The following is a 27,710-nucleotide window of genomic DNA, read 5'->3' as shown; positions in this document are numbered from 1 at the left end:
ACTGACTACTGGGGAAGGCACCTGACATTCGCATGCCCCAGAGTGAGCTGGTCAATATCCCCACTCTATCTTCCTTCTCCCTCTCTCTACGCCCCCCCCCCCATCTAATAGCTCTTTATCTAGGTTAATAATACTATCATTCTAGAAGCATAAAGGCCATCCTTCCTCCTTGACTATACTCTCTTCTACACCACCTACAACCATGTGGTCACTAGGCTGGGTGGGCATTTTGCCTCCTCAGTGGCTTTGAGATCTGTTATCTTTTCAAGTTCATTGCCTTTCCTTGGTGCCCAGCCCTCATTATCTCACCCTGGCCAGTATAATAGCTGCCAATCGTGTCTCTCTCAAGTTTATCCTCCTTGTAATTGGCAATATCTTCCTGGAACTCAAATTTGAACATGCCCTCCCTGGCCAATGTTATCGGTGACTTCCATTTCCAGGGTATACTGTCCAAACCCTCTAAAGTATGGGTGGGAATGTCCAGCCCTTGGGCCGTATAAGGCCCTCAAAATCATTTGGCCTGGCCCTGCCAAGGCACTAGGGGTGAGTTAATTAAATGTTTGACCAAACAAAGCAGGCTAATTTTAAGTTGATAACTTCGTATGGCCCTCGAATGATGTTATAAATATCCAAATGGCCCTTGGCAGAAAATAGGTTCCTCACCCCTGCTCTAGAGGCATGTTAAGGTCTGCCCCCTCCTACACCTCCTGCTGCTTGCTCTTCCCCTTAATCGTCATCGCTTCTGCTGCGTGTACTGTGTGCCTGCACATTTCTATGCATTTGTCCTGCCATTTCTTCTACCTGGATGCCATTCCCTCCCCCCTCCCCTCCCCGCCCCCTTCCACCTGGAGAAATCTTGCGATTTGGTTAAAAGTGAGGCTTCTTGACCTAACCCCACAGTGTTAGTACCACCCCCTCTGTGTTCACTGAGCATCTTGCTCAGGCCTCTCTTACCGAACCAATCACATTGTGTTCCAGCCGTTTACTTGGTTATTGCTTCTGTTATCCTGTGAATTGTTTGGGTCTGATGGTACTTTATTATTCCTTGTATCCCCAGTGCCAGTAGAGTGGCTGACATACAGAAAGTCTACATGTCATATAGATGTCCCCTGAATGAAAGGAAAGGAAACTGAGGTAACATCTGGGTAGCTGACATGTAAAAGAAAGCCTTGCTATTGTCTTCAAAGCACAAAGAAATTTTCTTCACTTGGCCTAGAACAGTGATGGCGAACCTTTTGAGCTCGGCGTGTCAGCATTTTGAAAAACCCTAACTTAACTCTGGTGCTGTGTCACATATAGAAATTTGTTGATATTTGCAACCATAGTAAAGCAAAGACTTATATTTTTGATATTTATCTTATATATTTAAATGCCATTTAACAAAGAAAAATCAACCAAAAAAATGAGTTTGCGTGTCACCTCTGACACGCGTGTCATAGGTTCGCCATCACTGGCCTAGAACTAGGTGAAACGGCTCCACTCGCCTTCCTTGTGCTGTGCAGTCTCTCCTTACACTTCAGACTGATTTAGGACTTTCACCAAAGGGCCTGATCCTTCCTGAAGGAGGAGTAACACCTGATAACCAAGTCTGGGCACCTCTTCGCTTCTCTCCTTTGAGATTTCAGGCCAGAGGGCTTCTGGGGAACTGCTGGAGCTCAGCAAACGTTACCTCACCCTTCGTCTCCCCGACGGAAAGGGATCTTCGTTCTGTAGCGCTCGTGGAATGTGTCAGGGCCTGTCCATTTCCCTTGGGAGGGAAGAGCTGCTCGGCCCCAGTCTGTTAGCTGTGCGTGGACATGCCGTTGGGGGATGACGCTGAAGAGCTCCCTCAGTGTCATCACCCTCAGGTGCGAGGCTGGTTCACTCTTCACCTGCGTCTGTCCGTCGGCTCCTCAAGGCCAGTTCCTAGTCGTAGGCCCGGCCGCCTGCTACAGAGAGGGTCCTGCTGACCACAGGGCGGGAAGGTGGCACTTTGTCCTTCTCCTATGTGTTTTGGACCCTTTGGACCCACATGAAATGTCACCAGGTGCCTCATGAAAAAGAGACATTATTTTTTCATTAAGTCCTGGGTTCTTCCCTGTGTGAATAACTAGTCACATTAATTGAGCATTTGAAGTCATTTGTAAATGGGTTTGAACCCTGATTCTGGGACTTGGGTTCTGTGATCTGGGCCAGAGAGGCTTGGAGCACCAAGAGGGATTTCAGACACTGGATGGAACTGGATGATAAAGCAGGAATCTAAGTCAGTGAGGAGCTGGGGTTCCAGGGAGGTGGCCGGCTTTGAGAAACTGGTTGAAGAACCTAGTTTTCGAGGAGCTGGCATCCAAGGGCTCACAGCAAGAATGCCAAACTGCTAAGACACGGAGCCATCAACCCAGAGCTCCCCGAGTCTCCCCCGGAGAACAGGACTGATTCAGCTTTGGGGCAGTGCTGAACCTGAGGTCTGGGTTACCTGGGACCTGTTATGAGGATTACAGTTATGGGGGCAGGAGACAGAAAAAATTGTAATATATTGGCTTTCGTTGTTGGTCTCTTGGTTTTGGATCCTATTTCCTCTCTTTAGCTCAGCTACTTCTTTCCTGGTTTCCAGGTGAGCAGGGTCTGTTCCCTCTTGGCCTGCGATCACCTCCCTGACGAGATGTCACAGCCACTGCCCGGCAGCTCCCTGCCTCCCAAGCATGGCCAGGGTCCATCAGGCTGTGACCAGTGAGTCTCAGACCAGCCTCTGCCATCGTTACACATAGTTATTCATGATCTTACTGGGGGCTCAGAGCTGGCTGGTTCACCTCCATCCATAGTCCCTGCCCATTCCCCTCTCTTCTCTTCACTCAGCTTCTTTCTCCCCTTTCAGTCCTACATTGTAGATCTCTCTGATTGACTTCTCTCCGACTGACTTGTCACCTTAGCTGCTCTAGTCCTCATCAGCTCAATCATAATGAATGACTGAGGATAATTATTCTCAACATTTATTGAGCTCTTACTATAGGTCAAGTATATTATTTCATTTTTAATCTCACAAAAAATCCACTATAAATAGATTGTTACAATCTGACTTTTACTGATGAGGAAACTCAGAGTGGTTAAGACTATAGGCTCCTTCAATTCAATAAATATTTAGTGACTGACTGCTGAAAATCTCATGTGTCTATATCCCTTGTGTCACACAAAATAAGTTTCCTATCACCATAACCTTTCTTCAGAGAGTTGAAATATATGTAGTTTTTTGAAATCATTCTCTCTTGGCAAGTCCTTCAGTGTCTTTCTTACGCATCTTAGATGTTACTTCTGATTAAAATGGGGTTAACCCAGCCTCTTTGATTGATGTCTTCATTTTTTAGAGGAACAAAGGCTTCTGGTGGAGAAGTGACTTACACTGGGTCATGTGGCAGGCTAATAAGAAACTCAGGGTGAGCACCCACGTCTCCTAACACTGGGCTGGTGTTATTCTGATGTACTTAGCACGTGAAGTTTTATTGGCACCAGGGGAATGATTTCTCGTTTATATTACAGAAGTCAATGTATTTTTTCATAGAAAAGTAATATGTGGACATACAGCTTTACCTGCAACATATCAGAGTGGATTCCTGGATCTGCTAAGTGTTTCTAAACTGCAGAAAAATTCCCCTACAGTCTTACATGTCAGAACTTTTCAGCGTGAAATAAATGCCTGATCACTCACCTCACTTTTCTGCCAAAAATAAAGCACAGCCACTCTCCGGACTCTGACCTTCTATAGAAGTGTAATCCTCCTTCCTAATCCATTCTTCAGTGAGGGACACGCACTTTTTCCCGTTGGCTTCATCTAATCTTGGTGTTATAAGGGCAGGATGTTTAGAAGTTGAAGTCATTGGCTTTCAAAATGAGAAGCTATGTTGGAGAGTGTCTTGTTGTTTATACTGTTTATGTAACTTGGAGCAGTGTTGCCACCAAGGTAGCCGCTGGTTTTATGTAGTTCTTACTAAGAAATTAACATAATAGCATTTATCCAGCCTCAGGCTATATGACAGGACTTCAGAGTCCCCGGGAAGCGTTATCCTTGGGAGCTGGGAAAGAATTATTCCTCCTGTCTTTATATATTGATAAGCCGAGGCCACGAAAGACCAAAGCAACTTTGTGTGCTTTAAATTAATATCGCATAAAATGTTAACATGTATGAAATCTAGGTGAAGGTTATGTGGGAATTCTCTTTCCCTCAGCTTTACTGAGATACAGTTGATACACTGTGCAGGTTTAAGATGTACGACGTGTTGATTCAATACATTTATAAATTGAAAAAAATTATTACCACCATAGAGTTAGCTACCACCTCCATCGCATCACACAGTCACCATTTTTGTGTGTGTGTGTGTGTGTGTGTGTGTGTGTGTGTGTGTGTGTTGAGAACATTTAAGATCTCTCTTAGCAGCCTGCAAGTATTTGATACAATCTTATTAGTTATAATCACTTTGCTGTACATTTGATCCCCAGAACTTGTTAATTTTTTTTGTTAATTTAAAAAAAAAAGATTTTGTATTTTTAGAGAGAAAGGAAGGGAGAAGGGGAGAGAGACATCCATTAGCCCCTACCAGGGATTAAGCTCACAACCTGGGCACGTGCCCTGGTCTGGAATTGAACCCGCAACCTTTTGGTGCACAGGACGATGTTCAACCAACTGAGCAACACTGGCCAGGGCAGAATTTGTTCATCTTTTAACTTGAAATATATACCCTTTGACCAAAATTCCCCCAACACCTGGTAACCACCACTCTGAGATTGACTTTTTTAGATTTCACATATAAGTGATATCATACAGTATTTATCTTTCTCTGGTTTATTGCACTTAGCATAATGCCCTCTAGGTCCATTCAATTTATTGCAAATGGCAGGATTTTCTTCTTTCTCGTGGCTGGATAGTAATCCATTGAATATATATAGTACCACTTTTTTTTTAATCCATTCATTTGTTGATGGGCACTTAGGTTGTTTCCATGCCTTGGTTATCATGAATAATGCTGCAATGAACATGGGAGTACAGCTATCTCTATGAGATCCTGATTTCAATTTCCTTGGATATATACCCAGAAGTGGGTTCCTAGGTAGTTCTAACTTTAATTATCTGAAGAGTCTCCATACTATTCTCCCTAGTGCTGTTCTAATTTGCATTCTTACCAACAGTGCACTAGGGTTTACGTGGGAATTCTTCATACTAAGTTTACTACATTTTTATATTAGTGTGAAATTTTGTCAAAATGAAAATTAAAATATTAAAAAGCAGAGAATAACAATGATAAGATAAATAAGCAGTAACATCTACTTTCTGCTATTTATTTGATTTTTTTTAAATCTCTGAGGAAAAGGAGACCATTCTTTTTCCAAAAGCATAAATCACATTGGTGAAGAGACTCGGCTGAGAATGCCGCTGATATTGGGGGTCCCTTTCCTGTGTCTCCCCAGGCGCAGCGAACCTGCAGGCCGACCACACTCTTGGCATTCAACAAAAATTGAGGAGAACCAACCCAATGCCAGCATGATGCAAATATCTCAGGGCACGATTGGCACTCCTTGGCCCCAAAGCTACCATTCCAGGTAAGTGGCCAAAGCGGAGACCCAGGGGTTTCTTTCCTTCAAATGTCCTGTTCCCCGAAAGAACATTTTTTTCTGCTTTGAGAACACTTTCTTCCATTTATCCTGAGTATTCAATCCGCCTCCCCAATACCTTCCTCATCCTCTTAAAATTCCTAACCTGTGTACCACTCATCTTGATCTCCTTGGCCGGGGTGGTGTGAAGCAAGGACAGCATTATTTTGAGCTCTGGCTAGCTATTTGAGATATTTATTGGGTCTGTTGATTCTCAGACATTTCTCATTACACTAGAAATACTGACATACTTCTTCCCTCACTTAATGTCCTTTTGCTAAGTTAGGATTCCCCTGCATTTTTACAGACTTGGAACCCACACAGACTGGAATTCATCTTCTGATCCCAGGAAGCCAGGCTCTGGTGCTTGACTACTTTTTGGAAGGGCTGGATAAGGGTAATGGTAGGGAGATTGGAGGGTCAAGAGAATATGGTTCCTACATAGACATGAGATGCAAGTTCTGACGTGGGGGAGTGGAGGACGGCTTCTGGAATGATTACTTAACTAATGATGCTGGCTATGCATTTGGCAAGGACAGGACTCAGAATCCTTAGCACTCATGTCTGGTCAGATGAAGAACCAAATCTTAGACCTAGTACTGGTGGACATGGCTCCCAGCATATTAGGGAAGGCTTCAGGCCGTAGGAAGAGGTAATTTCCTGGTTACCCTTGTTTCCAACACCCACTTGCCCGAGTCCCTCCCGATAATCCTGATGGGATTCATTCTCTCCATCTGAGCCATCTGTGCTCAGAGAACAGAGCCCCACCCCCACAGTGGTTTTGCTTGTTGGGCATGCAGGGTTGAAGGCCTTCAGAAGGTTAGCTGTTTGGGGCTAACAGTGTTGAGGAGGGACAGCATAATGCTAAGTCAGACATAGGCTTAAATCTCAACTTCACCTACTGCATGAGCCTGAGCAAGTTGTGTAACCTCTTTGATCCTGGTCTCCTCATCTGTAAAATGAAATTTATACTGTATCTCTCAATGGGCCATAGTGAAGATTAAACAAAACAACATGTAAAGCATTTGGTGTAGTTCCTGATGACAATTAGTATAATAATTAGGCTGAAGACTTCTCCAAGGCACAGTGAAACCTGGTGATGAACTTCAAAGTTAATGGCATAACCCAGCACGCACTTATAAAATGCAAGTGTGTATTGACAGATTACCCTAAACAGTGGGCTCTTTGGAGCCTCCTAACCCCTAACGTTAAGAGGCCCCTGAATCTGAAATCACGCTGCAACCTAAAAACATGCCGGCCCAAAGGCAGAGATAAGACTACTGCAACTGGTGAAGGCTGCGCTTCTCCATCTGTTTCCTCCTCCCCACCCCACCCTCCGGAGGGGTTTAGGCAGGTGGATCTGCTCTTACTGTACCTACCACCCTGCTTCCCCTGCTTTCCTCCTCCCCACTCCACCCTCCGGAGGGGTTTAGGCAGGTGGATCTGCTCTTACTGTATCTACCACCCTGCTTCCCCTGACACTTGACTGTCAGCCCAAAAGCACTGTGTGGGGTACAAAGGGAGAAAGGAAAGCTCAGATTACCACATTGTGACGGACGTGTGGATTCTCTGCCACCCCAGCACAGATCGTCCATGATTCGTGTCATTCCATGTCTCCGGCTTGCTGCTCTGGCAGAGGCTTCACCCCAAAACTGAGTTCTGCTCAGAGGGTCGACAGTGGCCGCTGTCCTGGAGGAGCGCTCCAGGTGCCTTTCTGAGGAGCACAGTGGCATCTAGTGGTCTCATGTGCTGAATCAATCTGTCGGCGTCCCTCTGACAGCCTTCCTTTAGTTCCAGAAACCCAATCTCAGTCCTAAGTTTATGCATCTGTTTCTCATTAAGAAGCAGGAGAATGAGGGAGCTCAAGGAAGGGGGAGAAGCAGGCGTGAGGAGAGAATGAGGGAGAAATACAAAGAGATTGAAGACTTAACTGTCTGCAAACTGGCTTGGATTTCACTGAAATTGTATTTCTGCTGCTCTCTGTCAGACCTTTGTCACTGTCTTTTCGCTGTCCTACAGAACTCTCACACAATGGTCCCAAAGTATTAAAGTACTTTAGAAGAGGCCTTGAAAAGTCCAGCCCAGCTGGTGTGGCTCACTTGGTTGAGCGTGTCCCATACAGGAGGTCACCGGTTCGATTCCCGATCAGGGCACATGCCCAGGTTGCAAGCTCCATCCCCAGTAGGGGGTGTACAGAAGGCAGCCAATTGATGTCTCTCTCTGTTCAATGTTTCTATCTCTTCCTCTCCCTGAAATCAATAAAAACTTTTTAAACGAGTCTCTTAGTCCAGTCCCCAAAATAGAGAATGCAACATGTCAAGTATGGTAAGTGCTATGAAGAAAATAAAGCAGAGTTACAGGGAGTAAGGAGAGAAGATGTGCTCTTTAGATAGTGAGTTCCAGATGTTCTCTGGTGCAGAGACAAATAAAGGAAGGAGTGAGCCAGGTAAGGAGCGTTTTATGTGGTGGGACAGTGAGTACAAAGGCCGTTGAGACCTGAGATGGGCTATATTTCACGGCACGGATTTCAGTTAGTAAGGAAGCCATCATGCTGAAGTGCCGTGAGCAAGAAGGAAAGCAATAGAAAATGAGGTAGCCAGACCACAGTAAGAACTTTGACACATTTCATCTTGAGGGTAAGGCTCTCTGTGTAGGACTGAAGACCTTCATTCCAGGTTCTTCTTACCCACTATTCAGAGTGCCACCTTGGCCCGGCTGGAGCGGCTCAGTGGTTGAGCATTATCCCATGAACCTAAAGGTCCCCAGTTTGATTCCCGGTCAGGACACAAGCTCAGGTGGCAGGTTTGATCCCAAGTAGGGTGCCTGCAGGAGGCAGCTGGTCAATGTTTTCCTCTCTCTCTAAAAACATAAAAACATTTTTTTTAAAGAAAAGTTACATTCTTAAGGTTAGTCGCTAAAAATATAGTTTTCTTTTCCTTAAATTCCAGCACCAGTTTTGACTCAGAATATGGTTCTTCTAGACTCTCGCCATATACTCTGGAGACAGTCCAGCCATTATGCATCATTACATATTCAACCAACCAAGACACCATATTTACTTACATGAGACCTAGAAATATAATAATAGCTCCGTGAACTTTAATAGTGTAAACTCTTAGGCATGTAAAAGTGGAAACTCTTAGGCAAGAGCTCCTAGTGATTTTCCCTTCTTTAGAGAATCGTGAGTCACAGACATTTGAACCATGGAGACTGCTGTTTGATTTTTGAACCACTTACTCCTTCCTGTATGCCCTCCCGCCCCCAACTTGCTGGGTAAAGAATATTCTAAGTTTATAATTAAAGCTAATTATAAGGAATTCTGTTTTGAGGCAGCTTTCTAGGGTGTGCAGTGCCAGGATTGAGAGTCATCTCCCCTTCCCCAGGGAGGCTCTGAAAACCACCTGGAGGAGGAGCTCACAGATGAGGTCTTACCTCCTGCGCGTATGAGAGGCTGAGCTCGGCCTTTGGGAGGTCACCCATAGGTGATGGGCTTCATGATTAAGCTTCCCTCTCCTTCCCTGTCCCATCCGCTTTTTCTGACTAATTTCTCTCATTCAGCTGTGTGTTTAGCTTTCTCATCACAAACAAATAGTCTCCAGTACAATTGAGATTCCAGGAAGGTTGCCAGGGTGGAAGGCCTTCAATGCCATAAAAAGGAAAGATATTAACTAAAAACATATACATGTATGCACAGTCTCCCTCACCCATTCACTTGCCTGGTCTCTAAGCATTCCCCTTCTTCCCACAAATAGCCCCAAGAGACACAAAATTTCAGTGTCACTCACTCTTCCTCCTCTTCCTCTCCTCTTTCCTCCCCACCTCTCTCATTTCTTGGCACACACCGTCATTTCCAGCACATGGCAAATCACGTGAGTGTGCCGCCTGTGCCTGAAGGCTACATGGCTTCTTCCGTGCTCCCCGTTCCTCCCCTTGCAAGCCTGGGTGATTGATTAGAACAGCCGTGGGCAAACTACGGCCCGCGGGCCATGAATAAAACTAAAAAAAAAAAGACCGTACCCTTTTATGTAATGATGTTTACTTTGAATTTATATTAGTTCACACAAACACTCCATCCATGCTTTTGTTCCGGCCCTCCGGTCCAGTTTAAGAACCCATTGTGGCCCTCGAGTCAAAAAGTTTGCCCACCCCTGGATTAGAAGCACACACGAGTTACAGTGTTGGGCAATTACTCCTAGTAGCGGCGCACAGAGAGGCAGAGGGAAGCCAAATATGGCTCTTTTCACCCACCCTTCCAAAAACCAAACATCGTGCGCCAGAGTACATTTATAAGCTGTGTCCTGTGCCTGAACCCTAAGTGATAACAGCTCAGTGGTGCTGACTGCTTTGTCTTCCTTCCTTCCAGCTCCTCTACCAGTGACCTCTCCAACTATGACCATGCTTATCTGAGGCGGAGCCCTGACCAGTGCAGCTCCCAGGGGAGCATGGAGAGCCTGGAGCCCAGTGGGGGATACCCCGCCTGCCACCTTCTTTCCCCTGCCAAGTCCACCAGCAGCATCGACCAGCTCGGCCACCTCCATAACAAGAGAGACTCGGCTTACAGCTCCTTCTCCACCAGCTCCAGCATCCTAGAGTACCCACCCCCTGGCGTCCCGGGCCGGGAGCGGTCGGGCTCCATGGACACTTCTGCTCAAGGTGGCCTCCTAGACGGGATGAGGCAGGCAGACATTCGCTATGTCAAGACCGTCTATGACCCCCAGAGGGGCGTCTCCGCCGAGTTCGAGGTGAACTCGTCAGCCCTGCTTCTCCCGGGGAGGGAGGCCCAGGCCTCAGCAGACGGTCAGGGCTGTGACAAAGGGCATCAAGGTCCTCGGGGCCGGAGAGGGCCGCCCCCCTCCTGGAGCCAGCAGGGTCCCAGTTCCTTGGAGACCGCCCTTGACAACCTGCCTCCGAAAGTGGGCGCACCGCTGCCCCCCGCTCGGAGTGACAGTTACGCAGCCTTTCGGCACAGAGAGCGGCCCAGCTCGTGGTCTAGCCTTGACCAGAAACGGTTCTGCCGGCCTCAGACAAACTCTGCGGGCGCCCTGAAGTCTCCCTTCGTGGAGGAACAGCTGCATACCGTGCTGGAGAAGAGTCCAGAGAGCAGCCCGCCGGTGAAGCCCAAGCATCAGTATCCCCAGAAGGCCCAGCCTGGCCAACCTCTGCTGCCGACTGGCATCTACCCGGTACCATCCCTGGAGCCACACTTTGCCCAGGTGCCTCAGCCCTCCGCGAGCAGTAACGGCACGCTCTACCCTGCCCTGGCCAAGGAGAGTGGCTATACGACTCCGGGAGCCGGTGACAAGACAGCTACCCTTGATGAGAATGGAAACCAGAATGGATCTAGCAGACCTGCGTTTGCCTTCTGTCAACCCCGAGAGCATGAATCTCTGTCCCCAGGAGAGAGAACACCTGAAACTCCGGTCAGATGTGCCCCCCTCAAAGTGCATTTCCCTTTGGCGCCTGAAAATGTGAAGGACACCTCCCCGAAGAAGCGCCTCACACCTCTCCAGGGCAGCAGCCCACATCCCAGCGAGAGAAAGAGCCCCCACAGCGGCACACCGGCTCCCACCTGCCACCGCATCCAGCCCCCTCAGCCTCAGGCCTGGCAGGTGGGCGACGGCAAGAGGCCCTCCAGGCCCACCGAGCTCTGGGAGGGTGATTCCCAAGAAGACCACAATGCCAACCTCCAGCAGGGGCTGGAGCGAGAAGGCCCAAGCCAGAGCCCGTCTAGCAACTTTGGCAAGACCAAGTCGGCCTTCTCCTCCCTTCAGAACATTCCCGAGAGTCTAAGAAGGCAGAGCAGCCTGGAGGTAGGAGGCAGCCCCAAGGCAGAGGGCCCTGGAAGGAAAGTGGTTCCCGATCACCGGAGCCATCCGGACAGGCCGGTTTCCTACCCACGGCCCGAGGGCAAAGCCAGCGCAGTGACCTCTGTCTCCCTTTCCGAGGCGAGGCCGGAGGAGCCGCCCTCCCCGCCCCACCCGTCCAGCCTGGGCCGGAGGCGGCTCAGCTCCAGCAGCACCTCGGCCCTGCCCGGCTTCCAGTACGGGCAGCCCCACTGCTCGGTGCTGGAGAAGGTCTCCAAGATCGAGCAGCGCGAGCAAGGGCGCCAGCGGCCCCCGAGCGTGGGCAGCTCCGTGAATGGCTGCACCTACCGGCCCAGCAGGATGGCCCCGGCTTCCAGGAACGACTTCCAGGAGACAAACGCCAATATCCGCTTTTCCGAGCCCACGGAACCCCTAGGCAACGGGGACCCGAAGCTGGAAGACGTTTCCTGGCAGCCGTGTGGTCAGCAGGTGAAGAGGGGCGCCGAGGGCAGCCGGGGCGCCCGGCTCCGAGGCAGCGAGCCCCCGAGGCGGGACACCCAGCTGCTCCGCAGCCAGAGCACCTTCCAGCTCTTCAGCGAGGCCGAGGAGGACGCCCGGTGGCGGGACCCCAGGCCGGGCACCCCCGAGTCGCCGGTGCTGGACGCCCCCTTCAGCCGCGCCTACAGGAACAGCATCAAGGACGCACAGTCGCGCGTGCTGGGGGCCACCTCCTTCCGCCGCCGGGACCTGGAGCCCGGGACGGCGGGGGCTTCCCGGCCCTGGCGCCCGCGACCAGCCTCGGCCCACGTGGGGCTGCGGAGTCCGGAGGCCCCGGTGTCCGCCTCCCCGCACACCCCACGGGAGCGGCACAGCGTGACCCCCGCCAAGGGCGACCGGCCCGCGCCCCCTGTGGCCCGGAGGGGGCCCCGCCGGCGCCTGGACCCCGAGCAGAAGAAGCGCTCCTACTCGGAGCCCGAGAAGATGAACGAGGTGGGGGTCTCGGAGGAGGCCGAGCCCGCGCCCCTGGGCCCGCCTCGGGCGGCGCTGCGTTTCCCGGAGAGCACGGTGGCCGACCGGCGCCGCATCTTCGAGCGGGACGGCAAGGCCTGCTCCACGCTCAGCCTGTCGGGGCCGGAGCTGAAGCAGTTCCAGCAGAGCGCCCTGGCCGACTACGTGCAGCGCAAGACGGGCAAGCGGCCCGGCCCCGCCGCGGGGGGCGGCCTCCCGGAGCCGGGGGTGCAGGAGCGCGCGCCCGGCACCTACCTGCAGCCCGGCCTCACCGCCAGCCTCTGTTCCTTGCGGGTCCCTGCGGGAGCCCAGCCTGCAGCCCCGCAGGGAGGCCGCCCTCCTGCTGGAGCCCCCGCGTGGGGCCCGAGATCGCAGCAGCTCCTTCGCGGGCGGCCGCCTCCTGGGAGAAAGGCGACGCGGGGACCCAGCCCAGAGGGAGCTGCCGGGTGGGCCAAACGGCAACCAGAAGATGGACAGGACCCCTGGGGAGCCCTCCTCGTGGGGGGCCGCGGCCGGGAGGGCCGGGAAGTCCATGTCCGCCGAGGACCTGCTGGAGCGCTCGGATTTCCTGGCGGTCCCTGTCCACGTGAGGTCGCGGTCATCTCCCACCACCCACCAGAAAATCCAGGTAGGTGCTGCCAGCAGACCCTGGGCACGTCCTTTGGGCCCCGGAAGCTGCATTACTTCTCCTCTACCCCGTCCTTCCCCCTTCAGTGCTCCTTTTACATGCAGAAGAGTAGCCTTTCTTTTCAAGAGATCATTTCTTTCTCTGCCCCATCTGATAGCCTTACAGAGACAAAGATAAATGTGGATATTCGTGTCGTTGTATAGATTTCTTAAATAGATACATAAATCTTACGTAGATATCTTTATATGTTTGTGTGTGTGTATATATGTATATATGTATGTATGTGTGTATAGATATATTGAATACATATTATATATAATTCATTTTAGGAGGTCACTCACCTCTCAGTGCAAGAGTGTGTGGTTAGGAAAAGTTAGGGATTATCTTTTTTGTTGTTTTTTTTAATTCAAGGAATAGAGGCTGTCTCGGGTTTTAAATATTTTAGCTTTGCACCCTCTATGTTTCTGTTGGACTTCTGCATTTGCAAAATAGAATTATTGACTTTAAAAGGTTATTGAGTGCCAGGCCCTCAGATAAGTATGCTTTACATTTATCTCATTAATCCTCACAATAATCCTGTGCAGTAGAGTATATTATCCATATCAAAGCCCTGCTTCTCTGACTCACATCTGAGCGCTCTCTGTGCACTATCCTGGTGAGGAAGGAGAATGAATCCCAGACATTTCAATTCTCAGATAAAAGGATTTTCTAATAAAGGCTCTAAACTATGCAAAGATTGTGAAGAGCTTTCCAGGGGAAATTTCAGGCAGAGCTATAAATAGACCTGAGCACTCTGACTCCCAGGCGTCTATGAATTTCCCTAATTCTTAGCCCCTCCTCAAGCTCCACATTCCACTGCCTATCAATGGCCTCCCTCATGGCTCCCTTTCCACCTAAGGAGATAGGAATTCACATATATGTTAGCACAGAGGAGACCATCCCTCCATTCCCCCTCTCAGATTCTGTTTTTCCTGGCAGAGAAGTCAAGGATTGGGGGTTGTGTGTGGGAGGCAGTATTTGGAGGAAACCACTTCAGACAAAGAAAGATTCAGTCATGACTGCCTGAGAAGTATGTTTACAGCACTGCTTCTGAAACGCACATACACGCAGCCTTCTGCGCAGAAATACTGTGCCCTCCCAGGTATTTCCTGTTCAGGAATATTCAGAAATACTTTCTCTCCAGTATAAACTCAAGCACACACAAATCTATAGAGGCGATCCTCTATAACAGTGCTTCTCAACCTTCCTAATGCTGCGACCCTTTAATACAGTTCCTCATGTTGTGGTGACCCCCAATTTCATTGTTACAAATTGAACATAATTAAAGCATAGTGACTAATCACAAAAACAATATGTAATTATATATGTGTTTTCTGATGGTCTTAGGCGACCCCTGTGAAAGGGTTGTTCGACCCCCAAAGGGGTCGCGACCCACAGGTTGAGAACCGCTGCTCTATAAGACTTCGCTAACCATTTTCCTCCCCTTCAGAATGAACTAAGCTAATTTCCACTCCTCATCCTACCACTAAAACACTTCTTAAAATTTATTTATTTTTATTGATATGAGAGAAACTTTGGTTTGTTGTTCCACTTATTTATGCATTCAATAGTTGTTTCTTGTTAGGTGCCCTGACTGGGGATCAAACCTGCCACCTTGGCTTATTGGGACAATGCTCTAACCCAGTGGTCGGCAAACTCATTAGTCAACAGAGCCAAATATCAACAGTACAACAATTGAAATTTCTTTTGAGAGCCAAATTTTTTAAACTTAAACTATATAGGTAGGTACATTGTTATTAACTTAATTAGGGTACTCCTAAGGCTTAGGAAGAGCCACACTCAAGGGGCCAAAGAGCCGCATGTGGCTCGTGAGCCACAGTTTGCCAACCACTGCTCTAACCAACTGAGCTATCCAGCCAGGGCACTAAAGCACTTTTAAATCCTTATATGTAACATTCAGTTGCAGCTAGTTTGATGGGCTTCAGTCATTCAGTGCATAGCTACAGAACAAACATTTTCTTCATTTTGCTCCACATGTTTTAAAGAAAACAGAACGTTCAGGCAAAAACTGGATCCTCTTCTGGTTTGTTTTGTTTTGGTTTTTTTAGCCACCACTAGATGTCATCATCCTCTCTTGGGGAATCAGTTAGATATGAATGTTACTTTGCCTTCCCTCCACAAATACTTCTCAAACCTGGTAAAGTGGAAAATAGAGCTAAAACATAGGTGCTGTAGATTCCTACAAACCCAGTTACATACTTTATATTATTTGAAAAGCTTTCTAGAAAGACAACTAAATACAGAACGTTATTTAGGCACCCTGTTCAATAGAGTACCATATTTAGATAATATTTAATTTGGGGACTATGACACCAGAGGAGGAAACTGTTTCAAAATTAAATATTTTATCTGTGCTGTTTTGCTCCTACAAATTCTGCAAATAGGTTACCATCCCCCAGATTGTAATTGTGCCAAGACTGTTCTTGAGGTTCCTTCTTCCATCAGCCAGATCTTGCCTGCCCTGGGACCTGGTCATGGCAGGATCTGATCCATTTTCTTCATACCTTATTTGTAGAGCTAGTTAAAAACAAAGCAGAAGTAGTCTCACCACGTAATTATTGTGGTTATTTCAAAATGTTACATTCTTTTATTTTAAAAAATTCCAAGAACTTTATCATTAAGAATTGGTGAGGGCGTTAAGAATTTTTCTGATCTCAGCTTCAGAGAACTCCATGAAATTAAGTGACCCAGAGCAAGCATGTCAAACTCGCGGCCGGCAGGCCACATGCCTCGTTTAAATAACGACATGCTTGCTGTAGAGACCATCCGAGTTAAACCCAAAATATGGAGTCTCTTCTGGTGCTGGCTCAGTCTTCGGCATCCTGAACAAATGTTACTTGTTCCGTCCTGCCAGCCAGATGCTAATAGAGCAAGATTTTACAAGCTTTGGACAAGGATTCAGCTCCTTTTCAAAAGTTTATAAGGACAGTTTCTGCCTCCAAAATAAGGTCAACATGGAAATAAATTCCTCTGCTTAGGAAATTGATTATTCCTTGGCCTGAAATAATGACTGCAGAAGGCTGCCACCACCTGGAACCAGAGACCTACTCAGATACTCAGCAGACCTGGCCTCTCCTCAGCCAGCTGTGGTCCAGTCCGAAACACGCCGCCTCCCATTACCTCTCCTTTCATTCCTGGTCATTCCAAAGGTGTAATTGCGGAACAAGTGGATATTAGTGATGGAGCTGACGGGCACAACAAATTCTTGCCTATTTCCTACTTTTTAGAGACTTTGTAAAACAACCTTTCTTAAGTAGCTGGGCCCTGCAGAAAAATATTCAAACATTTCAGCCTCTGAGACAGAAATTTATACCTCTTCACGGCACAGATCTAAAATACAGAAGAGACTATAAAAATAAACCTGCGAAGAAGTAAGATTCCTAGTGAGGAATTTTTTTTCCCGGATGCTGAGTTAGAGGCTGCTCTGGTTCTCGCTGTATTTTCAGAGACCTTTGTTTCTGGTGTGTAACACATTCACCACGTGATGGCGTGCCAGGCATTTCATCGCTGAGGGAATGGCTTGATGCATGGATTCTGGAGAGTGCGGCTTGTAAATTATGGTCAGCACCTCTCAACAAGCACCATTCCAGCTTGTGGATAAAGGACAGAATCAGCTTTCCACAAAATGTAAAATTACAAATAGCTACTAATAACCAAATGTGCACTATGTGCCAGTCATTGTACTAAGTGTCCTTGTAAGTATGAAATTAATTCTGACATCTATGCAAAGAGGTAGATAGAGTTGCTATCCCTATATTACAGATAAGGGCACTGAGGCACAGAAAGGGTAAGAAATTTGCCCAAGGTAGTGGGAGCAAGGTTTTAACCCCATACTCTCTTCAAGTCATTATAGCATGCTGCCTCCTTAAATAAAAAAAGGTTGGGGAGCAGCGGGGGAGGTGAGAGTTAAACATCTTACATGTAAAACTTCAGCCAATAAATCTACTTCATTTTAAAGTTTATTCATTACTGTTATTTACCTTTTTAATACCATTTTAAGATTTTTCAAATGGATTTCTAATTCATTTTAGCAGATACTGGACACTGGTATTCCAAAGTAGATGAATATTGTTGATTTCATATTTCATTGGTCACAGAGGTATTAGGATTTCTAACTCAACCCAAAGCAAGAGTGAGGATTTGCATTCAACAGGCTTTAGGTCTATAGTTTTAAGTATGCTATGCCTAATGAAGAATAAAAAACCAGTAAGTCAGTCATCAGAAATCAGGAATAATTAAAAACAAACATAAGTATTTCTTCCATAGTCCCTGCTTTTCTCTAAATTGCCCTATATGTACTGTACACTTCTTACCGGTTTGTAGCAAATCAAGTCTTCTTTAACAGTGAACATATGCCTAATCAAAACAAGTAAATACAACAGAAATTTACCCTCCTCTGGCTTTTACTGGATTGGGAAGGCATTTTCCTTCTGTCCAAATGGTTTTGTTTTTTTTTATTCCCCACCCAAGGATGTTTATTGTTGTTGTTGTTGTTGTTGTTGTGTGTGTGTGTGTGTGTGTGTGTATTTATTTCAGAGAGGAAGGGAAAAGAAGAGAGAGATAGAAACATCAGTGATAAGAATCATTGATAGCCTGCCTCCTGCATGCCCCCCACTGGGGATCCAGCCTGCAACCTGGGCATGTACCTTGACTGGGAATCGAACCATGACCTCCTGGTTCATAGGTCGACGCTCAAACACTGAGCCACGCCAGTTGGGCTGAGGATATGTTTTTATTGCTCTCTAGAGAGAGGAAGAGAGAGAGAGAGAGACAGACAGACAGACGGGTTACACCCTCCTCTATGCACCCAACCAGGGATCAACCCGGAACCTTTTTGGTGTGCATGACAATGCTCCAACCAAGTTTTGTTGAGAAGAGATTTAGAGAGTTCTCTCTACAGCCTATTCCTGAGTCTAACTTCCTTTATTTTACCCACACTAACATAAATATCAACTTAAGCTCATACTGTAATTCAAAGGCAATGACAGATGGGAAACTATATTTAAAAGTTATACTGGGTTAGGAGCTTAAAGAGGACCTAGAGGCTTCCCCAATTAATTATTGGCAAAGCTTCACATTCATGTCAACAGAGAAGGTGCAGCAGGGAAGGACTTTAAAAGGGCCACAAGGTTTCCTGGAGAGCAGGAATTCCCATTCCCTAAAGTGGTCATTGAGCAAATCGGAGACATGTGGAATTCCTTTCTCTCGAAGCACTGATGTCTGATTGCACCCACCTCAGCTGCCACTCAGCTGGCTAAAATTACCAAGAAAGGCCCTGTGTTTCGAAGCGATCATGGTTTGAATCCTGGCTCCTCTACCAACTTAACTGTGTGGGTGGGTAAACTACTTAACCTTTCTGAGCTGCAATTACCTCTCCTCTCCCCATTGTTTTAGATTAAATTACAGAAGAAATGTCATGTACCTAACACAACTCTAGGCTCATAATTTGAGGACTGTAAGGAATTTAGCAGTGTCTGGCACAAAGTAAATGCCCAATAAGGGTTAGCTGCAGTTACCAATAATCTTTGAGTGTTGGTTTCTTTGTGCCTTCTACCTTGGGCTCTTTTATTGCTCATTAGTACCTGCACCACTGCCTGGGGGTGGGGAGAGGGGAAGAAAAGCAGGGTGGAAAGCAATGAGCTCTGTGGACAGATTAAGTGATGAAATAATTGTTGAAATTAAATGTAGAAATAATGTGTGGATTTAATTCCTTGTTTTCTACCTGTCTCCTAGTAGCATAAATAATTGAGAGCTAAATGTTTTATCATCAATAGCAACATTGTCTTCATCAGGGACTTATTCACCTGGGCAAAACTTTATCAAAAACTGACCTAGGATCCTTTCAGGAAACCAATAATACCCTTATTAAAAACAAAAAGAAACAAGTAATGACTACCTGAAAAGGCCCAAAGATATTGATATTACATGTGGGTAAAACATTTTCAAACCCAGAGAGAACCTATTTCAGCTTGATTACACGTCAGATTCATATCTTCTGGAATTATAAGTCAGAACATCGGAGGTTTTTGCTAAATGTCATGAACTATCCTGTCATCTCCCGTTACTTCCTATTGCTGTTTCAGAAGGTTGGCCCTTTGAATTAATTCTTGTCATTTCAAGGATAGCAGTTGTTTTGAACCCTAGAGATAATTATCAGCCTTCTCTTGCTTAGAAAGTGCCCTTGTGAAGAGAAGCATTTGGTGAGACAGACTGAGGTTGAAATCCTAGCTCTGCCGCTGAGACCTTGGGGAAGTTATAACCTCTTTGGGCCGCTTTCTCACCGGCGGGTGGGACTCACAGTCCTTCCCGGGGCTTCGAGGAGAAACGGGCGGTATGGGAGAGTGCCACCATGGTGCCTGACAACAAACAGCAGGCCTCCAGTGACTATTCGTGCTCCTTCCTGCCTCCACCCCCTCAAGTAAATTTGTCGGTAGTAATGCTGTGCCTTTCTTGTGTTTCAGGATGTGCTTTTGGGGGGAAACAATGGCGCTGGTCTGGTGAAGGATCCATGTTACTTGGCTGGCCCTGGACCCAGGTATGTGTGATGCCCTCTGCCTATGAATGCTGCTAGAGTTCAACGTTTCTATGCCTCTGAATAAGAAATTGAAATGTGATATTGCGATGTTTCATTGTGTCCTGTGCTGCCTTCTCCATTTGTCTAGGCTGTAAGGAACTTTTTTATTTGTAGATGACTTTCTCTAAAAATGACACTTGTTCAAAGTAGATTCTGAATGTGTGCTGGTAAGGCAACGTTTGGCTTCTAATAAGCTTCGCATCAGAGTAGTTCGTGGATATGCTCTTCTCATGCTCACCTGTGCTCTCATGTGGGGCCTCTCTCATGTGGCTGATCTTTTCCAGTTCTGTGTGCAAAGGGCCGGCCTGGTGACTAAAGTGCTCAGAGAGGATCGAGCATTTCACTCATGGCTTCACATAGGGAGGCAAACGCACAGGAAGCACCTGAAGTAAAAAATAACGCTCCTAAATCATAATGTTTCAGCACTAAAGGATCCTATATAATAAAAGCCTAATATGCTAATTGTTCCCTTGACCGGGAGTTCGACCAGGGGGTGAGGCCGGCCAGCCAACCACCTGCGGCCCCTCCCCCAAGCTGGTCCCACCGGGGGAAGGGAGGCCGCGGCCAGCAGCCGGCAGCCACTAGGGACTCTACCTGTGCACAAATTTCGTGCACTGGGCCTCTAGTATAATATAACAGAAAAAGTCATTTTAAAAATTTATCATCAGCCCTAGCTGGTTTGGCTCAGCGGATAAAGTGTCGGCCTGTGGACTGAAGGGTCGTGGGTTCGATTCTGGTCAAGGGCACATGCCTGGGTTGCAGGCTCGATTCCCAGTAAGGGATATGTGAGAGGCAGCCGATTAATGGTTCTCTCTCATCATTGATGTTTCTCTTTTTATCCCTCTCCCTTCCTCTCTGAAATCAATAAACAAATTAAAAATTAAATTTAAAAAATGTTTATCATCAAAATCATTTTTCCCAGGTAGAAAAATATAATGGGCAGTTATTTAGAATTTGAATTTTTTAACTAGTCACATGGAGCTAAATAAGTAGAAAATTCCAAAGAGTTTCCCCTGAACCATATGCCTGTGTATATGTAGTTTTAGTGCGGCATCATAGAGCTAGCTACTATAACCTACTTACTAATGATGGTGCATTTAAACCCTCCCTACTACCTGCCATGTTTTTCAAGCCAGTACCCTAATTTTTATTATAATCCATGCAGTCATTGTTTCCCTCTTTTTCTTTATTCACCTTCTCAATAAGTCACCCTAAAACTGTCACTTAGGAGCAGCCAGCGTGGTCAGGAAGTGATGTTAAGTTCCCACCTCCAGTGCCAAGAGCAGCCTTCCACAGTTCTCTGCTCTTGCTCCTGTGGCTGGGCCTAAAGTGAATAAGTATTCCAGGTGAGGCCGAGGACTATGTTTAGTTTGGGTGCATTAATTAAACACTAGAGACAAAGGAAAACTCAGTGAACTAGAGCACTGCCAAGAGAGAACTGGTCTGAAGTCAAAGGTGAGACTAAACTCAACCATTAAGAAATCAAATAGCTGCCCTACCTGGTTTAGCTCAGGGTGGATAGAGCGTCGGCCTGCGGACTGAAGGGTCCCAGGTTCGATTCCAGTTAAGGGCACGTGCCTGGGTTGCGGGCTCAATCCCCAGTGGGGGGCGTGCAGGAGGCAGCCAATCAATGATTCTCTCTCATCATTGATGTTTCTTTCTCTCTCTCCCTCATTCTTCCTCTCTAAAATCGATAAAAATATTTTAAAAAATAATAAATCAAATAGCTCATTCATAAACAAGGCTTGAATAGCCCGGCCTGTGTGGCTCAGCGTTTGAGCTTTGACCCATGAACCAGGAGGTCACAGTTCAGTTCCTGGTTAGGGCACATGCACAGGTTGCAGGCTTGATCCCCAGTGTGGGGCATGCAGAAAGCAGCTGATCAGTGATTCTCCTTCATTGTTGATGTTTCTATCTCTCTCTTCCTCTCCCTTCCTCACTCTGAAATGAATAAAAAACATATTTTAAAAAGCTTTTGGAAAAAAAAACAAAAAGGACTGGAATAGACATTTCTCCAAAGATGATAGTCAGGTGGCCAACAAGCATATAAAAAGACGAGAGGCTTAGTGCACGAAATTTGTGCACGGGGGTGTGTGTCCCTCAGCCCAGCCTGCACCCTCTCCAATCAGGGAACCCCTCGAGGGATGTCCAACTGCAGTCGGACATCCCTCTCACAATCCAGGACTGCTGGCTCCCAACCACTCACCTGCCTGCCTGCCTGCCTGATTGCCCGTAACTGCTTCTGCCTGCCAGCCTGATCACCTGCTAACCACTCCCCTACCAGCCTGATCAACACCTAACTGCTCCCCTGCCAGCCCGATTGCCCCTAACTGCCCTCCTCGGCAGGCCTGGTCGCCCCCAACTGCCCTCCCCTGCAGTCCTGGTCACCCCCAGCTGCCCTCCCCTGCTGACCCAGTCACCCCTAACTGCTCTCCCTTGCCAGCATGGTCGCCCCCAACTGTCCTTCCCTGCAGGCCTGGTCACCCCTAACTGCCCTCCCCTGCAGACCTGGTTGCCCCCAACTGCCCTCCCCTGCAGGCCTGGTCACCCCCAACTGCCCTCCCCTGCAGGCCTGGGTCGCCCCTAACTGGTCCCCCCCTAACTGCCCTCCCCTGCAGTCCTGATTGCCCACAACTGCTCTCCCTTTCAGCCCTGGTCCTTCCCAACTGCCCTCCCCTGCAGGCCTGGGTCCCCCCCCAACTGCCCTCCCCTGCAGGCCTGGGTCCCCCCCCCAACTGCCCTCCCCGGCAGGCCTGGGTCCCCCCCAACTGTCCTCCCCTGCAGGCCTGGTCCTCCCCTAACTGCCCTCCCCTGCTGGCCTGATTGCCCAAAACTGCCCTCCCCTGCAGGCCATCTCTTGTCCACATGGGGGCGGCCATCTTGTGTGTTGGAGTGATGGTCAATTTGCATATTCTTTATTATATAGGCTATTCTACATCACTAATTATTAGAGAAATACAAATCAAAACCCCATTGAGATACCATCTCACACCCATTAGGATTATTAAGATAACTATTATTGAAAGAAAAAAGTGTTGGTGAGGATGTGGAGAAATTGGAACTGCAAAATGCTGCAACTGCTATGAAAAACAATATGAAGACTCCTCAAAAAAATTAAAATAGATCTACCATATGACCCAGCAATCCAACTTCTTAGTGTTTATCCAAAGAGTTGAAAGCAGTGTTTTGAAGAGATATTTTCATACCTATGATTACAGCAGCATTATTCACAATAGCAAACAATCCAAATGTCCATCAGTAGAATAGCTAAACTAAATGTGGTCTGTTCATACAGTGGAATATTATTCAGTTTTAAAAAGGAAGGAAATGCTATGACATGGATGAACGTTGAGGATATCATGCTAAATGAAATAAGCCCGTCACAAAAAGACATGCTCGATGATTCCACCTACGTGAGGTATCTAAAGGAGTCAAATTTATAGAAACAGAAAGTAGAAAGGTGGTTGACAGGCCTGGCGGAGTGGGGAAGAGGAGCTGTTGCATATAAGGTACTGAGTTTCAGATCTGCAAGATGAAGTTCTGGAGATCTGTTTTGCAACGACGTGAATGTTTCAAGTAGTAAAATTTATGTTACGTGTTTTTCACCACATAAAAAGAATGCTATGAAGGAGGGGGAAAATGAGACTAATGTTCTCAAACTCCGTTCTTGAATATTAGGATTCCTGGATACAGATCAACAGGTGCTTGCCTTGCATACTCTATTATCAAAGAGACTCAAATGAAACCTTTCTTATCCTATCTTTTGTTCTTGAAAAAATACAAAACAGTCACCAAGAAGAGGCATTATCAACCAAATTAAGCGAGCATTTAACTCAAATAATACCTTCAAAGATTAAACAAACTAAAAACATTATATCCAGGTTTCCTGGGCTGGATCTTAAAGGATAGGGGCTATCCTCTTTTATTGTATGATTTAGTGGTGTCTTCCCTGAAAAGCCTCCAGATACAGAGGAAGGAAGATGAAGGTACCCGAATTAGTCATAGAGCATCAGATTCCAGTGGACGCCATGTCCTATTGGAGGATGCTAAGTTTAAAAATAGTTTATATTGTCCAGTTTAAAGAGCAGTTGGGTAGAAGAGACATTGTTCATCAGACATTTACTAACAGGGTACTGTGTGCCAAGGATGCCAACATGAATGAGACAGGCAGTGCAGGGCACGCCTAGCGGGCCTCCTGCCTCTGGGCTTCTCATATACCCATTTGTATACGAGAAGTATACCCGGCAAGTACCGAGCAGCCGATCCTAGATAGTGAGAGCGTCCTGGTAAAAACAAACAAATAAAACCACCTCTAAATGAAAAGGATCTGTGATGGAAAGGAAGAGGTTGCATCTGAGAGTGAGTGAGAAGGAGGGAGGGAGAGAGAAAGAGAGATGGGCCCCTCATTCAACTATCTGCATTTATACAAAAGAGAAATCAGGGCACAGGAGGGGCTAGTTTGGTCTCTGCGGTCTTTCCCTTCAGTAAGCTGCATTCCCCCTGCCGCAAGCACTCAGACAATTTCGTGGCAGGCCTGTGCCGGCCTCTGACTTGGGGCTGAGCCGTGCTCCCTGAGGACTCGGGTCTGCACCATGAGAAGGGCCATCTGCTCTCCAGATTCACTGGCATGCTAGTCAGGAACTTACAGATGGTGGTTTGCTGGAGATGCCTTTTCTCCTCACATCATGGCCGGCGGCGGGCAGTGCTGCACACTGCTGTTTTCTTTGTTTTGTCCTCCTTTTTGTCCTGTAGAACACAATAACAAAGGTATCGGAAGGCGCTGGGGTTTCCTTGGAGCCTGGCTAGGGGATATTTGTTTAACTCACCATGCACCCTGTCTGTCCAATTTTGTCAGTCTTTCTCCCAAGGTAACTGCTTCCTAGCTCCTTAGGTGGGGACCCCTCCCCTTCCTTTTACATTCCATTTTAAGAAATGAAAACACTAAGAGACTACCAGACAGTTGTAAATAAAACCTTCAAATTCAGCAGCCCCCGCAGATGCTTTCCGAACAGACCTCCCCCACGGGACGGCAGTGGGAGAGAATGAGGCAGCATTCTCGTCCCCCGAGGCCGGGGCTGGCTCCAGAGTCGGCCTCAAAGCAACTGAAGAGATGTACCCACTTGTTTCTTTCCTTTTATAACCTGAAGCCTGTCCTCAAAGCCACCTTTTGTGGGTGGTGAGGGTGGGAGGTGGGGGCAGCGAGAAAAGGCGAATTCAAGCAAATGCCATGCGACATTTCCCTGTAGGAGGTCATGCCTGTCTGGCATTTTATTTAAACTCGGTTCTTTGCATGAGCAGCTGGTGGGGGAGGGAGAGAGCATGCAGCTTCCCTGGCAGTGCTTTGCCCGTCTGTGCAGAGAAACGGCTCAGGGTTTGCTCCTTCAGAGCCGTCATGCTTGTGCTTGTGTCCTGCTCCAGGTCACTCGGTTGTCCAGAAAGAGGCGAAGAAGAGATGCTAGTGCTCAAACACCAGCCCAGCCCTCGATGGGGTGGTTCAGGCTGCAAAGCAGTTGGTGCCTCCATTCCCAGCGACTGTCCGAGACAGCTGGACCATCAGAGGCAGGCCAGCAGGATGCCCTGCCCCCGGCCACTACCCACAGGGCTGCAAGGGCATCTCACAGACACCAGGGCAGGACCACTGACCCCACTCAGCTCCGCTCTGCCTTCCCCTGCCCCCTCCAGCTACTGTCCACAGGCTGCCGGTGATCAGCCGACTGGGAGGGACGGTCAGACGGGCCAGCAGCCTCTTCCGCCCTACACCCCCGCAGTGACTCACAGAAGCAACGGCCACAGCCTGGCCCAGCCTCCCCGTCCTAGAGGCCAGGAGCCCCACAGCCCGGAGCGCGGGGCAGAAGAGGGGAAGAGGAAGCAGCCTCCCCCACCTCGCGTGAAGTGGGCCCACACCGTCCGAGAGAACAGCCTCCCCGAGGAATCTTGCTCGCCCGAGTCAGCAAGCCTGAAGCACTACAAAAAGCAGCAGAACCTCCCAAGTTCAAGCAGCACTTCCAACCCAGACATGCCTCTTGGGGTCCCGAGCACTCCAGGGAGGATCTCCCTCCGAATATCGGAGTCCGTCCTGCAGGCCTCCCCACTGCCTCGGGAGGACTTCGATGACGAAGTGTTTGTGAAGGACTTGCACCCCAATGCCACTTCCCACCCCACCTTCGAAGCTCTCCCCCTACCCCCACCCCCACCCCCTCCACCGAGCCAGGAAATCCTGGTGAACAGCTGGGAAGACTTTCCTCCCCCTCCTCCCCAAGCTCTGTGTGAGGCACAGCTGGACAGCGAGGATGGCATGGAGCCCCCTGCGAGGTGAGTGGGCAGATGGGGTAGGGCAGGCCCTTAGCTAAGGAGGAGAGGGTTTCCCTCACTAGGAAGAGGTTTTCACACTCCAGGCCTCCTAGACCCTCCTGCTTTTGGCCACAGGAGAGCCCTGGTGTGGAGGGTTTTTATAGAAGCTGGCAGGTTGATTCTCTTGTTTACCTTGGGTGGTGGTTGTACGAGCAGTCATTGGGCAGCAAGGAGTGAGAGCAGTGAAAACGAAAGCCCTCACCCAGGAGGCATAGTTCGCTTCTATGGGTCGCGCCATCTTATATTTTGGCGGGAAATTCACCCGCAACCCAAGTGTTAAGGAATGAGAGAGAAGAGGAAGGCATACAGCAGACGAAAATATCACTCGCATTACTGAGAGAGCTGATACGGAGAAATGGCTTCCATCTGGACACTGAGCCCCCAGATTAAATAGGTTTACCTGCCTCTTCACAGGCTATGCCAGCCATCCACACATACACACGTGTGTCTATTTTATATATAGGGTGTCCAAACAAATGTATATACACATTTTGAATAATTATAAAGGCAGTATTTATTAAAATACATTTCATTTTCAAAAGTGAGCTATCAGCTGTTTAAGTATGTATACATTTTGGGGGGACACCCTGAATAGATGGAGGGAGAGCGAGAGAGAACGCAGGAGCATGCCCAGAGGCAGCCTTGCTCTTAAACAGAAGAGCTGGACTATGAATGGTCCAGCTATGGTTAGCATCTCTTTCCAAAGACACTAGGAAGGAATCGAGTGTAAGGCTGAAGGTCAGTAACGCTTAGGAAAACCTGCTCTTGGAAGCCAGAAGAATGAGGAAGAAGCATTTCCCAACACACACTCCTTAGGACAAGTGATCTTTCACAACACGGTATTAAACACCCACCCACCACATTGCCTGCTATCACTCTCAATACCAGAGTGATTTACCCCTTCCCTCTGTCCACCTGGGCCCTTCAGAAAGTTCTGGAATATGAATTCCTACTCGATTCATCCCCCTTAAAAAGTCACACGACCTCCCCATGAGCAATCAGTTGAAGGCCCTTAGGATGCTCGGAAATGTGACCGCCTCGCCCCACTCCCACCAGCCCAGTGGTGACAGCTCTTTCACCCTCATCCTCACCTTCCTATTGACTGTTTCTCACCACCTCCCTCTCTTTTTCTTTTAATATCCAGTAGCTCCAGCAAATCTGCCAACAGGACAGTTGCCAAGGAAAGGCCCGTGCCTGGGGCAGCCCAGTCAGTTGGCCATCAGATACCAGCTTCCAGACCCCAAACTTCCGTCAGAGGTTCCGAGGACCACGGGCCCAGCCCGCCCCCCACCGAGGGCGCCCGGCCCCAGCATGCTGGGCCCCTCGGCTGGCAGCCAGGCCCAGGAAAGCAGCCTCCCGCTCTGACCCAAGGCCTCGTCCACGACCCACTCAGTGGGACTCGTGGTTTAGAAGACAATGCCAGTCCTGGTCCTCAGAAGACGTCAGAAGACATCAGAACGGAGGTGCTGGCCAAGGAAATTGTCCACCAAGACAAATCTCTGGCAGACATTTTGGACCCCGACTCCAGGCTGAAGACCACCATGGACCTGATGGAGGGTTTGTTTCCTCGCGACGGTAACTTGCTGCAGGAAAACGGCGTCAAGAGGAAGGCCATGCAGAGAGCCGTCAGCTGCCCAGGACACGAAGGCAAGAGGTAGGTCCCTGGTAA

General features: G+C 48.2%; 1 protein-coding gene across 1 annotated transcript in view; it reads left to right on the top strand.

Annotated features, from left to right (window-relative positions):
- Positions 1–27,710, top strand: part of SHROOM3 (shroom family member 3) — a 112,783-nt gene that overhangs the window by 62,608 nt on the left and 22,465 nt on the right. Inside the window, 6 exon segments of the mRNA XM_023747376.1 lie at positions 5,434–5,565; positions 9,980–12,719; positions 12,721–13,056; positions 19,578–19,651; positions 25,109–26,002; positions 27,189–27,695. Of these exon segments, the coding sequence (XP_023603144.1) occupies positions 5,434–5,565; positions 9,980–12,719; positions 12,721–13,056; positions 19,578–19,651; positions 25,109–26,002; positions 27,189–27,695 (4,683 nt within the window).

This window comes from Myotis lucifugus, unplaced genomic scaffold (assembly GCF_000147115.1).
Source record: "Myotis lucifugus unplaced genomic scaffold, Myoluc2.0 scaffold_856, whole genome shotgun sequence".
NCBI lineage: Eukaryota > Metazoa > Chordata > Mammalia > Chiroptera > Vespertilionidae > Myotis > Myotis lucifugus.
This window is presented reverse-complemented; position numbering and strand designations above follow the sequence as displayed.